This window comes from Martes martes (assembly GCF_963455335.1).
Source record: "Martes martes genome assembly, chromosome: 12".
Taxonomy (NCBI): Eukaryota; Metazoa; Chordata; class Mammalia; order Carnivora; family Mustelidae; genus Martes; species Martes martes.
Window position 1 is genome coordinate 62,177,537 of NC_137900.1, and position 16,716 is coordinate 62,194,252.

Genomic DNA, 16,716 nt, shown 5'->3' on the forward strand with positions numbered 1-16,716 from the left:
AGAGAATCCCTATAAGGTTCAGGAACTGGTGTCTTCCACTACCTTTGGAAGTAGGAGCAAAGGGGTAGACACTACAATAAGGACTGGTGGAAGGTTTAAGTATTCATAATGCTCTCTGCAACTCTATGTAGCTAACTAAGCAGCCTCTTTTGCCCACCTCCCTCCCCAAATTAGACATTTATTTTCTGAAAGGGGTAAAATAGAGGGTTCTCTGGATTGGGGATGCTAGGCAGTTATGGGCAGAGGTACTGTACTCAATACAGAGACTCAAATGCATTCCGGATGTGAGATAAAGAAAACAAGATACAAAAAAAGAGATCCAACATGGGAGAAGAGGAAAAGGAATTCCTGGAATTGCCAGTGAGTGGAGATCCCAGAACACAGCACTACATGTAAGGCACAGGAGACCACAGTCCAGACTGGGACAGGTCAGAAAGCTCCAGGAAAGACTTATTTGCCAAGATGAAACAGGATGCCTAGTGAAACTGAACACTGTGATCAATTTAGACATATGGCAAAGGGTCTAGTTGATTTAGTTTAAGTTTATAGAAAATGAAGCTGAGGAAAAACAAAAATACGTACAGGAAAAGAAAACAAACAGCATTTAGAGTCATCATGAATTTGATTCACACAAAAGCATACCAAGTACATCGGAAGGAAGAAGAAATGAGAAGCGGTAAGAATGATGGAGGTAAGGAAAGAGTCCTAATCCCTCCACACATGGAGAAGTCAGTAGGCAATGTCTAAAAAGAAAAATCATAAAATAACAATACAATCATGCTATTTACAGACATGAAGGTAAATACCGATACAATTAGCTAAAAAGAGGTGACTGCAGTTGTACCCGGATGAAGGTTAAGGACTGTCCTCTTCCCCCAATAAACTTAGAGAACGGACATAAGACAGCACTTTTTCCTTTGGTGGTGGTATAGATGGATTCCCAGCATCAGGGAGCAATGTTGCCTTTCACAAAGACTGCTTGACAATAAAATAACGTCAGCCAATCCTTCAGTCCAAAACAAGAGGAACTCAATTTAATGTAGTTTGTAATAATTACAATATTAAAGAGGTCTGTAGCAAAAAGCAAGTTAAGAGAAATAAAATCCCAATTTTTTCCTTAGTTGCTACTTTAATTAAAAATATAGACTGATGGTCCTGTGCTCAAGTGTTGTTGGGGCTGTGTGCTGGCTTCTGTAAAACAAAACTAATCATAAGGAATTCTTCAACATACATACTCCAGACAGAAGTAAAAAGATAAACAGAAATGACTAACAAGACAGTGCTATTGTAGACATAATTCCCTTGTAATTAATACTTGCTAGAAAATGACTTTGACATTACTTACAATTATATCAACATTCACAGAGGCTGAACATCACAGGCATATGGGTGTATTATGACCCAAGATGTCTTTACTTCCAAAGTAGTTTTAAATTTTAGCTATGAAGGTCAGTCACCAGAGCCAAACTTGTTCTTAACAAGTAGAATTTTTATGTCCATTCAATCCAAGAGTCTCTTACATATTTCTGGGCCTATTCATTTGTAGATAGGAGTAGAAACTGTAACTGGGTTCCTCACATCATGCATTCACATGTGGTGCCCATCTTCATATGCTGTCCAATTTCTTTAGGATAAAAGGTGCTGAAAGAAAAATAAACCCAGAATTTCAGATCTATTAGCCCACAGATTACACTACGGTATTTATAAGACTTGGGGGGGGGCGGGGAATCTTACAGGTTTAGTTCACTACATTTTTAAAATGACTCCAAATAATGGCCAAGGCTCTCCCTGCATAACCTAGCAAAAGAGACTCACTGTCTTTCCAGTGTCATGAAGCTCTGATTATTCTAAGGTTCATTCTTACATCATATATAATCTTTTCTTTAGGTAATTCTCTCTCTTAGGACCACTAAGAGTAAATTCAATCCTCCTTCAAGAGACCATACTTTTTACTTCGGGTGATTTAACTGTCAAAGAAACAAAATGCTAGGAGAAACAAACTGGCATTTTTTCACCTTTTTAAACATATTTAAGGGGTGCCTGGGTTCAGGTCAGTAGAATGTCCAACTCCTGATTTCAGCTCAGGTCATGAGCTCGGCGTCATGAGATTGAGCCCTGCGTCACGCTCCCTGCTCAGCAGAATCTGCTTGGGATTCTCTCTCTCCCTCTTCTGCATCCTGCCCCTCAAATAAATAATTACAAAGAAAAACCCATAATCTCACAAAACAAACTGAGGGTTGCTGGGGGGAGGGGGGTCGGGAGAGGGTGGTGGGGTCATGGACATTGGGGAGGGTATGTGCCTGTGATGAGGGTATGTGTGTAAGCCTGGCAATTCACAGACCTGTACCCCTGGGACTAATAATACATTATATGTTTATTAAAAAATTAAAAAAAAAAAGAAAAGAAAACCCCACATATTTGAAAAAAGCAGAGGGTAGGAGAAAACAGCACTGCACTGGGGAAGCAGAAGAGCTAGACACAGATTTTGGTTCTCCCACTAATTAGCTATGTATCACTTATGCAATCCAAATCATATTATGATATAGGCCTACTTTAGTTCTTCTAAGGGTCTAGTAGGGTACAAACAGAAATGGCTAGAAAACAAAAATATTGTCATAGGGATCTAATGAAGTGTTATTATTGTCTGTATGAAAGTGCTATCACTAATCACTAGGACAATGCAAATTAAAACTACAATGAGATACTACCTAACATCCATTAGGATGGCTACTAACAAACTGTTGGAAAGAATGTGGAAAAACTGGAACCCTGGTGCACTGCTAGTGGGAATGTAAAATGGTACACCTGCTACGGATCACAGCATGGTGGGTCTTCAAAAAATAAAAAATAGAGATATCTGCATATTCATGTTATAGCAGCATTATTCACGGTAGCTAAAATGTAGAAACAATCCAGATCCAAAGATGGATGAATGGATAAGCAAAATGTGGTATACGATGGAATATTATTCAGCCTTAAAAATGAAGGAGATTCTGACATATGCTATGACATGGATGAACCTCAGGACCCTATGCAAAGTGAAACAAGCCAGTTACAAAAAGACAAATACTATATGATTTCACTTCCATGAGAGCCTTAAGAGATGTCAAAATCATAAAGTTTCAGTGTTACAAGATAAAGAGTTCTGGAGATGGATGGTGGTGATGGTTGTACAACATTAAAAATGTATTTAATAGCACCGAACTGTACACTTAAAATAGTTAAGATAAATTTTGTTCCACGTATTTTACCACAATTTAAAATATTAGATGATAAAAGGGTCCGAGACCAAAAAAGCTGCCAGAAGGATCCTCTTTCTCAATATCCATACTAAAGTAATGAAACATACTGTTGACATTGAACTGAAGATACTGAGATCTGCTGAAAGCTGACAAAGTAGAAGTATGTCCAGATATTTCTAATTCTTATCAGATGAAAAATGGTAACATCCATCAAATGAATGGATAAACAAAATGTGGCATATCCACACAATGGAATTACTTGGCAATAAAAAGGAAGGAAATACTAACACATGCTACAGTATGGATGAACCTTGAAAACATAATGCAAAGTGAAACAAGCTAGACACAGGTCATATATTCTACAATCCCATTTACATTAAATGTCCAGAATAGGCAAATCCATAAAGAAAAAGTAGATTAGTGATTGCCAAGGGAAAGTGAAGGGGAAAATGGGGAATGACAGCTAATGGGCATGGTGTCCACTTTATAGGTAAAGAAAATGTTCTAAAATGCATTAACTCTGACTATACTAAGAATTGCTAAATTACATACTCTTCATTTTAAAAATTTTTCTCCTTTTAAATAAAGTATGGTTGACATACAGTATCCTACTAGTTTCAGGTGTATGTCCTAGGGATTCAATATTTTTAAAACGATCCCCACAATAAGTCTAGCTACCACACAAAGTTATTACAGTATTGTCTATATTCTCTATGCTGCACATTGCACCCCTGTGACTTATTTCTCTCACAACTGGAAGTCTGTACCTTTTAAACCCTTTCCCCTATTTCAATATCCCCCACTCTACTCCCCACTGGCAATCACCAGTCTGTTGTCTGTATTTATCACTCTATTTCTATTCTGTTTTTCAAGATTCCACATACAAGTGGAATCATACGGTATTCATCTCTCTCTGACTTAATTGGTTCAGCTTAATAGCCTATAGGTTCATCCATGTTATTGCAAATGGCAAGATTTTTATGCCTAAGTAATATTCCACTGTATATACACATCACATCTTCTTTGCCCACTTATCAAGAGACACTTAGGTTGAACTGTACACTTTAAATTGGTGAACTGTATACTATGTGAATTATATCATCGTTTTAAAAGTGGTAATGTGGGACAGTATTCTGTATGTTTGGTTTTTTTTTAGAAAATCAATTCGTATCAGATTCAAAGATCACTGAAAAGAAGCAAATATTTTACTGGCAGCTAATCAACAAAAAAGGAAGAGGAGAAAGTAAGCTGGGAGTTGCAAAAAGCCATTGAAGGAGGAGGATTGGTGTTTCTGTTCAGCAGGGCTCCCTCTCCTGGGAACGCAGGGTAATACCATAGTCAGGGATGGGGTACCAGGCTTCAGTAAGCTCTGGCCTAGGCCCAATTTGAGCCTTCTACGGGATGACCTTGGTATGGCTTTCCTTTATTTCAACCATCCCGGCCTCTCCACCCAGACTTCTCAGCAATACACTGCAAGGTCCAATGAAAAGAGTACTGAACTGAGAATTGGGGACTGGTGTACAGGTCACTTCTGAGATTCGTATCAGTAAAACTACAGAAGTGATCTACAAAGCTGCACCCCTCTCTAATATTCAGTGTTCCTTTAAACTCTGATATTTTGTGTTAAGACCCCTTTTGAAAGGTGAGTTCTCATTCGCAAAAAAGATATACAGAATGTTAAGCCCGGCCTCCCTCAAAGCGTTACGGTCAAGACCAACTAACGCAAATAAGCTTCTGCCAAACGTAAATTCAAATAAACCTTCAGGTATTATTATTAATCCTATAGACTCCTACCTCTTTTTTCTTATTCCTTCAGAAAAAAAAAAAAGTAAGAACAATTATTTACTTCACTCTCTGTACAAGTAAACAAAAGAGGCAAACCTTGTATTTCAGAGAGATCAGCACTGAAGGAAGGAAACTTGGTATTAAGAGCTCTGGATTCTAGACCAAGAGCATTCACTGAATGGCTGAATGACCTTGAGCCAGCCATTTCTCTACTCTCGCTCTCAGCTTCGGTCCGCAAAACGAGGGAGCTGCTCGGGAGGGGAGCCGAGGGGAGTGCAGGGGAAGGGGTAATAAACCCCTGAGGCTATTTCAATTAAAACGCTCTTACCGCAGGGCGAGAAGGGATGATCACCCTCGCAGTCCCCGCCACCGCGTGTACTTCTGACCCTGACCCGCAGACCCTAAATCGCGCCTGCGCCCGCTGATCTCGATCCCCATGTCCCACTCTCCCCGCGACTGCTCAACTAGCTCAGCTCGCGGGCCCCCAGAGAACCAGAGTTGGGTGGGTGGTGTCCGCGAGCTCCCCGCGGGTCTCATGACCGCAGCCTAGAAGGACACTCACTGACTCTCAGCAGGGCCACGTAGATGAGGAAGTTCCGTATGGACGAGAGCACATCCTCGCGCATCTTCCGTTTCATCTCCTCGGGGTCCAACTTCGGCGCAAGGCCCTCGATCCGGAACATCTCGGCTTTGCCTCCCCAGCTTCCAGTTGCCACCCTCTGCTCTCTTCAGAGGATGCCAAGCGCCCGGAACCGGCCCCATCCCATTTCCTGTTCCCGCCCGTCGTTTTCGCGCGCGGCGACGGGGAGCTGCGAGGGACAATCCTCATTCGTCCGAGAGGTTCTGCAGCGGGCTGCCTGAAGGGGGCGTCGTAGTCTCAGCCACGCAGGACTCCGGTTCCTCCAGGTTGTTGAGTAAGCTTTGTCTGGAGCAGGGCGCGGTGCGCTGCAAAATGCTTTTACGCCTCGGAGGGGGCGATGCTCGAAGATACCACCATAAATAACAATAGCTACAGTTCTGTGCACGAGTTAGATATTCAAACCTTCATTTCCTAGATGACAAAGCTGAAACACAGAGAGCTTTGAAACAACTTGCCCAAATATACTTTAAAATACCTTAGGGGAAAAAAGTGTTGAGAAAGGGAAATGAAACGGTATTATCAAAGTGTTGAAAATTGCTTAAACTGTTGATTAATATATCACTTTAATTATCCTAGTCTTTCTATTTTGAGCATGTTTGAAATTTTTCAAAAGTTAAAACAAAAAGATGAAGATGATGAAACTTGTTTGTGATTATGTAACTAGTATATGCAGTAGTTTTTTTTTAATGTTATTGTCATCCCCATTCTATTTTATATAAATATATATACACACACATATACTCTGTGCCCTACCTGGGGCTTGAACTCAGGACCCTGAGATCAAGAGTCACGTGTACTGACCAAGCTAGCCAGGCACCCCTGCAGTAGAGTTTTGTACTTAGATTTGTGGGACCCAGACATAAGAAAGCCTTAAATTTCATATTATTGTCGTATTCTCATCTCTGGCATTAAATGATCCTTATAGATTGGCCCAGTAATACAGTATATAAAAAACAATTTCAGTTCCTTTCAGCATTTTACAGATGAGAGGGGGCTGAGAAACCAAGTGCACTGCTTACAGTCATTCTGCTAGTGATGGGCAGAGGAAGGGTTCTAATGCAGATAATTATAATGCCAAGATGCACTCTCTTTCCCCTGCACGCCACTGCTCCTCTGTTAGTCTTTTAACCATTAGTGCCTGCCTGGATGGGCATCACTGGAGTCAGGAGGTAGAGGTTTAGTGCAATCAGATTTCCGTTCACAGGATCATCAAAACAGTGCAGCCCCAAATTTTGCATGCCAACTAGCCATACATAATTTTTAGACACAAACCAGATGACTGAATTGCTCACATAATTCAAGACCAGAATGTGCCTGGGGCGTCTGGATGGCTCAGCCAGTTAAGTGTGTCCGACTGTTGATTTTGGCTCAGATCATGATTTTGATGTTGCTGGATTAAGCCCTGCCTTCAGCTCGTGCTGGGCCTGGAACCTGCTTGAGATTCTCTCTCTCCCTTCTCCTCTACCCACCTCCCTTCTGCCCCTCTCTAAAAAACAAGAAACAAAACCCAGAATATGCCTTCCTGACTACACACTGCATAGCAACAGTGGGTTTGGATAAGTTAGAACAGTCATTTACTGCAGTAACTGATAACTAAAGCATTGCTGCCCACCTTCCTGATTGACAGAATGCAAGACATTGGGGCAAGAAAGAGAACTCATCTGCTTATTCAGGCTTTGGTAATCTCTTCTATCTATAATTCATGCAGTGGAAAACTAGAAGCAGCTCTGGAATGGAAGGGGCTGTTCCCAAGGAGCATCCACCATCCAACACTTTGAGAGTACTGCACTGACACTGGAAGGCAGCAGGGGCTGTGGAAAGAACCTGGACAGGAAGACTGGAGACATAGCTTTCAGATTTGGCACTGCCATTCTCAAGCCATGTGACCAGGGATGCATTTCTGTTTCAGTACAACTCCATTTCTTTAGTTGTAAAGGGAGAAGATACGATTAAATGCACTTTTTAAAAAAAAGATTTTATTTATTAGAGAGAGAGAGAGAGAGCACAGGCAGACAGAGTGGCAGGCAGAGGCAGAGGGAGAAGCAGGCTCCCCGCCGAGCAAGGAGCCCGATGTGGGACTCGATCCCAGGACGCCGGGATCATGACCTGAGCCGAAGGCAGCCACTTAACCAACTGAGCCCTCCAGGCGTCCCTTAAATGCACTTTTTAAAAAATGATTTTATTTATTTATTTGACAGAGAGAGACACAGTGAGAGAGGGAACAGAAGCAGAGGGAGTGGGAGAGGGAGAAGAGGGCTTCCCGCAGAGCAGGGAGCCCGATGCGGGGCTCCATCCCAGGACCCTGAGATCATGACCTGAGCTAAAGGCAGCTGTAATGACTGAGCCACCCAGGTGCCCCTGATTAAATGCTCTTGAAAGTCCGGTTCAGTTCTAACAGTCTAAGCATTTTGAATTCTAATTGTGTCATCTAGGGCATTCTGGTCTGGAGTGTGTGGATGTCAAAATATGATCAAGTGTGGTCAGACATCGAAACAGCCAGTGTGTAGCCAGCAGTAGGAAGAATGTAACCATAAGGCACATCTCATCCACCTGAACAGTGAGGCAAAATGAGCTGGAAGGGAATGAGTTCTTAAGTGATTCCAGTAACTAAGATCCCGATGCTGACAGAGTTTAGATAAACAGTTCTCATATAGAACTGCTGTTTTTTCTTTACTGAGATGCTTTTTGAGTAACTTGCTTGGATTCACAGGGAACCAATGAAGGGAGAAATTCACAAAAAATCATGTATCTTGGTAAAAAGATCCAATTTTTAGCACTTGGACTTCATTCATCCAATGCTGTATAAAGCAGCACTTGTTGACTGGATAGGTGATGGGTGGCAAATAACTGACCTGTTAAAGGGCAACATTATTCTCCTAACAATTTTCTCTGAAAGGTGTGGTGCTTGCCAGCCTACCTGTAGAGAGACAGGAAGGTAGCCGATAGAAATAAGGAGCAGTCGGTCTTGAGGTGAGGAACTGGTTCTGGATACAATCTGGGAGGGTGAACTCTTTCTGTTCCACAAATGTTCATCCTGATCAACCGTCCTCCCCTTGCATGGCTCCTCCACCGGTAATGGAGGAAACTCATTAAAAGAGCTTAGGCTCCTTTCTTTCTTAGTTGGGTGCCCTTCCTTTTACGGCCTGTAGGTGGTGGTATTGTCCACTGGCCCTCCCTTTAGGTGCGGCAACCGGGGTGGAGGGGGGGAGGGGAATCACATACTTGAGGAAGTTAGAACTGGGGTGAGCTGTGCCACAGCTTGGACTCTTCATTTTTTTCCTCATTGGAATAACGAGGGGATTTGGTCTAATCTTTAAAATCACTTGAAGCTCAAAAATCCTGAAAATATATGTTCATCTTTCCTGTTCTTCCTTCATCACCTTGCTAAAAGTTTAGAAGCAAAGGATTCCCTATGGTTGTGCCATGAAAGGCAAAAATGAAAGGTAGGCACACATAATTTAACATTGATATTTGCAATCTGATCATAGAGGAAATGGTAGCTGATGTCATAGCCTGTCTTGTTTTCCATTTTGATCCGAGGAGGGATTTAGGAGCTATTTCCTTTGCCTCGACTTCCCAGACAGTATTGCACACAAACGTTTGGTGTGCACAATTTACCCATCAGAGAATTAAGTGTTTTAATCCCATCGTTGGGGAGGAATTTGTATTTACAGAGATTGACAGATGATTCATGACTGGGGAATAATTCTGACACATAATCACAGGAACCTTGTGGTTTCTAATGCATTGGGAGTTAGAGGCTTTGGCTGTTGAACGGTTCAACCCCTTCACTTGACAGATAAGGAAACTGAGGCCCAGAGGGAATCTAGAGGTATAGCTAGTTGGGACTAAGGTAGGTCTCTGGGCTCCCAGTCCAGCACTTTTCCCCATGACCTTGCAGATTTCAATACTTCATGATTATTCTCGTTGATGATCTTCAACTCAGAGGTAAGGATTGGAAAAATGGGGTGTTGTTTGACCTCGGCTTGGGAGGGACAGGATAAAGGGTGGCTGCTATTCATTAAGAGGCTGACAGCAGTCCTTCTTTCCATGTTCCCACTGCCATCAGCAGTAGCTAATCTGGACGGTGTCGTTAGACAACTCCACATGTCTTCTTCCTTACTCCATCAGGAGATGAACATGGTCTGGTGTTCCCAAAATCAGCTTTGTTTTGAAGTCCCCTCAGGACCCACCATGAATGAAGTAAAGGTTAGGATCAGGGAAGGACTGCTCTGTGATCGATGTTAACCAGAGTCCTCACCCAGCAGAGGGGATAGCTTACTTCTAAAAATTACTGCCCAGCAAGAGGAAGTCCTTTCGCACTTTAAAAGAGGAGTAGAATTTTGATAACCTTAACCTCACTGGCATTTGCTTTCTATAATATGCTATTCTCTGTTCTAATTTTTAGGGCTTTGTTATCTGGATGATTCATGAGTGTTTTATCTTTCCAAGTAGACTAGAAGCACCTAAAATACAAGGAATACACTCTTTAATCATCCAAACATCAGAACAAATATTTATACACAGTAAAAACTCAGAAAGTACCCCCTGAGTGGATGAATGGATGAACTTCATATCTGCTAAACTTTAGAATCAAAGAATTGGTAGCTTTGTATATCACACTGAAAGGAAATTATCCCCCAAAGAAATTTACCCCAAATCCTACATAATATTTTTAGCGATTTATTTTTCCCTGTTTGTGTATACCTTGTTTTTGTTTACCTAAATAAAAGTCATTAAGTAATGAATTTTAAATACATTAAATAATTTTTACATATCAGAGGCAAGATTAAAGAAAACTTTAAATTTGACTTGCTTTAATTTATTTATAGCAATGTAATTATATGAAACCATATATGATATAATATAATATATATTATAATATAACCACATTGTACTTTTAATAACTTCTTTTGTCACAAAAGTACATGTTTATTTTTATACAATTTAGAAAACAAATACTTTTTAAAAAAGATTTATTTTTGTTACTTATTTGAGAGAGAGAGCATGAGCCCGAGGTCCAGAAGGAGAGGGAGACAGACTCTCAAGCAGACTCCCCGCTCAGTGTGGAGCCTAAGGAGGGGCTTGATTTCACAATCCTGAGATCATGACCTCAGCCAAAACCAAGAGTTGGACGCCCACCCAACTGCACTACCTAGGTGCCCCAGAAAATACATAATTAAGGGCAAAAGAAGAAAAGAACAATTCCTCATAATCCCACAACCACTACTGATATATTGGTGATCATTCTATCTGCCTTTCTTCTTCTAGTGTATACTCATGTAGCTCCCTCTCTCTCTCCCTCTGTGTGTGTGTGTGTGTGTGTGTGTGTGTGTGTGTGTGTATGTATATATCTACAGGCCACAGATATATGTGCTTTTTTTTTTTTTTTTACAAAAATGGGCCCTATAGCATATGCTATTTTATCTTGCATGTTTCATTTAAGTTATATTGTCTGTCTTCCTAAATCTTTGAACAGTCTTCTAAGCATCATTAATTGTGGCTGTATGGTATTCTGCTATATAGATGTACCAAAATTTATTTAACTAATCCTCTCCCTTTAGGCATCTAATGTGCTTTCATATTTTTTCCATAAATAAATTCCAGGGAAACTGATTGTAATGCTATCTTTGTGCACACATTAAAAAATTCTCTAATCATTACAATCATTACCTTAAGTTCAGAGTTCTCAATTCTTCCTAGTGACCCTCTTTTTTTTCCTGAGGAAAAAGCTCTCTATGGCCAAGAGTGTAGGTGTCAGACCTCTAGACCTTTGAGAACTACAAGCTGGGTGTGGAAATTTTTGTTTGTTTTTAGTGGAGGTTTGCTTCCTTCTGCTATAAGTTCTAATTATTCTGCAAAAGGAAAAGTAAAACATGATGAAAGTCTTAGTTTGCAGTGACGTTATTTAGAACACATAATAATTATCAGACATCTCCCTGTGGAGATGAGAGAGCTGGTTTTGTCCCTACTCCCACCCCAACCCCATTACACAAAACACATATATATGCTACAGAAATGTGTTTATACAGCTGGGTAGTTTCTTGTTCCTTCAATATAATTTCTTTCTTCTTTCAATAAAAAGCGCCTGTTTCTTTTTTTTTTTTTAAGGTTTTATTTATTTGACAGAGACCACAAGTAGACAGAGACCACAAGTAGGCAGAGAGGCAGGCAGAGAGAGAGGGAAGCAGGCTCCCCGGCAAGCAGAGAACCTGATATGGGGCTTGTTCCCAAGACCCCGGGATCATGACCTGAGCCAAAGGCAGAGGCTTTAATCCACTGAACCACCCAGGTGCCCCAAAAGTGCCTGTTTCTTAATAGTAGGTACTCTATTAAATTTTATAAAGTGAAAGAAAGGGAAAAAATAAATTTTTTTATTGATTCAATGATTACAGGTCCAGTCTTACACTGATAGACAAGTTCTCACCCCATATTCAGAGCCCTTTGAGAAAGCAAGAAGGGAGCTCTTTGAGTCCAGCCTCCCTAGGAAACAAAGGTAAAGCTATCAGTATCCATTCTCCACACCCTGTCCCTGACATTTTCGGGATGACAGACCTGCCTAATGAAAGCCAGTGAGTAGATACCTAGAAATGTATTTTCTCATTTTAGAAAGAAAGAGCTTCCTTAAAGTAGGAATACATTTTGTTCTTGCGATTAAAATCGAATTGCTATGTGTTGTACCAATTGTGAATGAAAGAATGCCTATCTTCCCATCACGTAACATTTAGACTTCAGTTGGGGAGAATAAGGGCCACGTCTTATTAGCCATATTCTCCAGAGCATTTACCATTCTTTTTACCATCTACCATTCTATTCTCCAGAGCATTAACCATCTTCTCCAGAGCATTTCTCAAAGTCCTTCTCTGATGCTTGGCCCCAACCTCCCACAACCCTGCTCCTACTTGAACATCGGCAGTGGCAGGGAGCTCACACTTTACTGGGTGGTTCCATCCATCTGTGGACAGGCAGTTCTTTTCCTAGGAGCCAAAAGCTGCCTCTCTCTACCATATCCCCCCTGGTTTTAGTCATGTCTTCCTGAGTGTCTGAAGCAAGTCTGATCATTCTTCCTTATGGTTGTGTCAAGGAAGCTTGGGTCTTCCTTTATTCTTGTTTTCTCCAGGCTAAAAATAATTTTTGCAGAATCCTCTTAGAATTTTCCAGCTTTCCCCTTATCGACAACCTTAACTTTTCGAGTTAGCCATGATGGACTGATTTGCTCTGAGTTGTCTGGCCTCACATCCTCCCCACAAAACACTTCCCTGTTCCTCTCCCCAGCAAAGGGGACATACTGAGTCCCCAGCAAGGACCTACGGGATTCAAAACCAGAGACTCTTTATTCCTTACTCAGAGATTATCCTTGGACAAGCAGTGTGTGCTTGGGTTATCTGTCTCTTCCCTCAGGGTCCTCACAGTGCAGGATGGAATTCCTGAGCCATCCATTTTAGCTCCTGGTGTTTGCACTGTAAAATGAAGGCTGGCTCTAGGGAGTAGTGTTCAGGAGAGGTGGTGTGGTTGCAGTAGGAAAAATCCGGACTCTGGAGTAAAGGTTAGCTTTAACTTCCAGCTCCTCCAGGAAGTTGTTTTGAGACCTTGTGCCTGAAACCTTTCTGGGCTTTTGTCTCATCATCGGTGACAAGAGACATCTAGTATCTACTGCAAAGTATTGTTTCAAAATCTAAATAAAATGATATCATTAAAGTGCCTTGCCTATGGTGGGCATTCTTTAAATGGTAGCTATGACTAGTCGTAAGATGTAATTTTTCTCTAGAAAAATCATGGCTTTGGCAATATTCCAAATGGAACAAGTAGTTTTTTTTACTGCCACAGTACCTACTCTGATTCGTCAGCTTCATTTCAGTTCTCTCTGGCCTCTGGTTCACAGTAAATCTTTGTCAAATTATGACCCACACACCTGGTTGTCTTGTCCTTACCTCCTATTCATTTTGCAGCCTGAGGACAGACTGGACTTCTGGCCCCACCGATTCTCTGAAACTGCTTCCTTTAAGGGAAGTCCTTATTGCCAAATCTAGGGGACCCTTGTGGGCCTCTACCTGCCTGCAGAATTTGACATTATTGGCCACATGACTCTTTCAGGAAAGCTCTCCCCACCTAGCTTCATGGATACCACATTCTTCTGGTTTTCTCTAGATGCTCCTCATCCTCCTTACACAGTCCTTCCTAGGGTCAACTCCTAAATGTCCACTTTCTTTCTTTTTTAAAAAAGATTTTTATTGGGGCACCTGGGTGGCTCAGTGGGTTGGAGCCTCTGCCTTCGGCTCGGGTCGTGGTCCCGGAGTCCTGGGATCGAGCCCTGCATCGGGCTTTCTGCTCAGCGGGGAGCCTGCTTCCCTTCCCCCTCTCTCTGCCTGCCTCTCTGCCTACTTGTGATCTCTGTCTGTCAAATAAATAAATAAAAAGATTTTCATCTACTAATTTGATTTTTTTAAAAAATTTTTATCTACTTATTTGAGAGAGACAGAGATAGCGACAGAGATAGTAAGAGGAGCAGGATAGAGAGGGTGAAGCAAGCTCCCCGCTGAGCAAAGAGCCCAGGGCTCTATCCTAGCTCTATCCTAGGACCCGGAGATCACGACCTGAGCAGAAGGCAGACGCTTATTGACTGAGCCATCCAGGTGCCCAAGCCACTTTCTTAAAGGTTCTTTCCTGGACCTTCCTCTCTTCTATTCTCATGGACAGTCTAGTCTGGCTTCAGCTGCCATCCTTGAGCTAATGATTCACCACATATGTCTCTACCTTGTCATTCTCTCCAGAAACACAGACCCGTATACCCAACCAACCTATTGACTTCACTGTTTCCTTGCATGTCCCATGGGTACTTCATACACCACTGTTCAGAGGGCAACCAGTCATCTTCTCCTCCTAATCAACCTTAACTCCTGTGCTCTGTTGCCTAATGAACGATATCACCATCCAGTCCCTCTTGCTGCCAAAGCCAGAAATCTCCAAGTCAATCTTGAACCTTCTTTCTCCCCTTGGTTCTATATCTAATTAACCAACCAGTTCTATCAATTCTGTCTCCTTACTATCTCTAAAATTCATTATATTCTTTTTAGCCCTTCCAACCACTCCTTTTGCTTGGGTCACCCACCGACGGGTCTTCTTTCTCTCTGCAATTGTGTTTTCTGCCCTGAAGTCTAAGTAACCTTTTCAAATATAATTTTTATGCTATCAGTCTCCTGGACAAAATACCTTAATTATTCCTCATGGCGCCAGGAAAAAGTATAAAAAAGTACAAAAAAGTACAAATGCTTTGGCCCTGTTTAGAAGGCCTTTTACTGAACTCATTCCCATCTTCTTCTCTAACCTCAGTGCTTTCCACTCCTCTTCCCATACATGGTACCTCTTCTTTGCTCTTCCTCTAGTCTTCTCCCCCCCACCTCCAATTTCCCACCTCCACCTCCACATACTGCAACTAGCTGTTCCCAGAATTCATCAAACTCCTACTTCTGGGTATTCGCATATGTTTTTCTTTCTGATAAAAATGATCATTCCTATCTTTTCATCTGAGTGACTCTCAGCATCATTCAGAAATCACCTCAGATGTCACCTCCTTCAGAAAGTCTGTATTATCCAGAAGCCACATTAAAAAAAAAAAAGTCTCTACTAGTTTAAATTGGAATACTATGCAGCCATAAAAAGAGAAATCTTCCCATTTGCAATGACATGGATGGAACTAGAGGGTATTATGCTAAACAAAATAAGTCAGTCAGAGAAAGACAATTATTGTATGATCTCACTGATATGAGGAATTTTAAGAACAAGACAGAGGATCATAGGGAAAGGGAGGGAAAAAATAAAACAAGATGAAACCAGAGAGGGAGACAAACCATAAGAGACTCTTAATCCCAGGAAACAAATTGAGGGTTTCTGGGGGTTGGTGGGGAGGAATGGGGTGGCTGGGTGATGGACACTGGGGAGGGTATGTGCTATGGTGAGTGCTGTGAATTGTGTAAGACTGATGAATCATAGATCTGTACCCCTGAAACAAATAATACATTGTATGTTAATAAATAAATACATACATAAATAAAAAGACTTTAACCATAAAAATCTCTACTAGTTTAGTTAAAAGTCATGTGCAATGTTGTTGGCTCCTCCGTTTTAAGAAATGTTTCACAGTAAGAGGTGTTTACAGGATGAAAAACTGGGTTGAAGGATATATATGAACCCTCTGTATTATCTTTGCAACTTCTCTGTAAATCTTAAAACTATTCTAAAACAAAAATATAATTTTAAAAACTCTCCACTAACCCCCCTCTGCTTGCTTAGCTGCTGCTTCTGTGTTCTCTGAGACTTGTGCATGCTGTCCTAGAGTCAAAGCCCTTAGCACAGCATCTGGCCACTATCTGCATGCCTGTCTCTGCCACTGAAGAAGGATGGGAATCATGCTTTCCTGTTTGTTTATTCCTGATAGCATAATGCCTGGCAAATGGGAAATGTTCACAAAGTATCTCCTGAATAAATTTTTGTTGTTAGATAAATTGTTTTGCGGGGGCGGGGAGAGGGGGGGCCAATACCAAGCTTTTGTTGGAGGGTAATCTGAAATTAAAGGCTAGAAAAAAGGACTTAAAAGCATCAGACATTGACCCGTAGGCTCTGCTTGTTTCTCAGCACGATGAACTTGGCAGACATTGCTGGATACACCTGAACATCACACGTGTCCCTGCACACTGCATATGTTTCCAAGGGAGTCACGTGACGTTCGATCCTCTGCAGGTAAGAGCCTGGGGCCAGCTGGGCTGGGTTAGTTCTCTCTGGATGAGCCTCACAGGCTCCTGGCACATCCCAGGAGGGTGTGGACTGTGGGGCGAATTCATGAAAGCCAACTAGGGCAGAGAGCACAAGAACCAGTGGGAAGAAGAATGAAACTGCAGGGAGACGAATCTCCAGTTTGGCAATTTGAGTCCCAGCTCTTTCATTAATGAGCTGTGTGACCTCAGCCAAGTGTCTTCCTCTTTGTAGGCTCTAGTGTTTGTGTTTGTAAAATGAAGGCTTGGATTAGCTGGTCTCCAAAGTCCCTTTCAAGAT

General features: G+C 41.7%; 1 protein-coding gene across 1 annotated transcript; it reads right to left on the reverse strand.

Moving 5' to 3' along the window:
• Positions 1 to 1,007: 1,007 nt before the first annotated feature.
• TOMM5 (translocase of outer mitochondrial membrane 5) lies at positions 1,008 to 5,781 on the reverse strand. The gene is made up of 2 exons (XM_080820279.1): positions 5,590 to 5,781; positions 1,008 to 1,641 (listed from the first exon to the last, which is right to left on the reverse strand). The coding sequence occupies exons 1-2, from the start codon at positions 5,708 to 5,710 to the stop codon at positions 1,607 to 1,609; spliced, it is 156 nt and encodes a 51-aa protein (XP_080676405.1). The 5' UTR covers positions 5,711 to 5,781; the 3' UTR covers positions 1,008 to 1,606.
• Between the last annotated feature and the right edge of the window lie 10,935 nt (positions 5,782 to 16,716).

Bases quoted from the DNA above. Each gene is read 5' to 3' on its own strand.
- TOMM5 (XM_080820279.1), bottom strand. From the start codon at position 5,710: ATGTTCCGGATCGAGGGCCTTGCGCCGAAGTTGGACCCCGAGGAGATG. The intron at 1,642-5,589 runs GTGAGTGTCCTT...TTTTTCTTTCAG, and splicing joins CGTGGCCCTGCTGAGAGTCA to CACCTTTTATCCTAAAGAAA.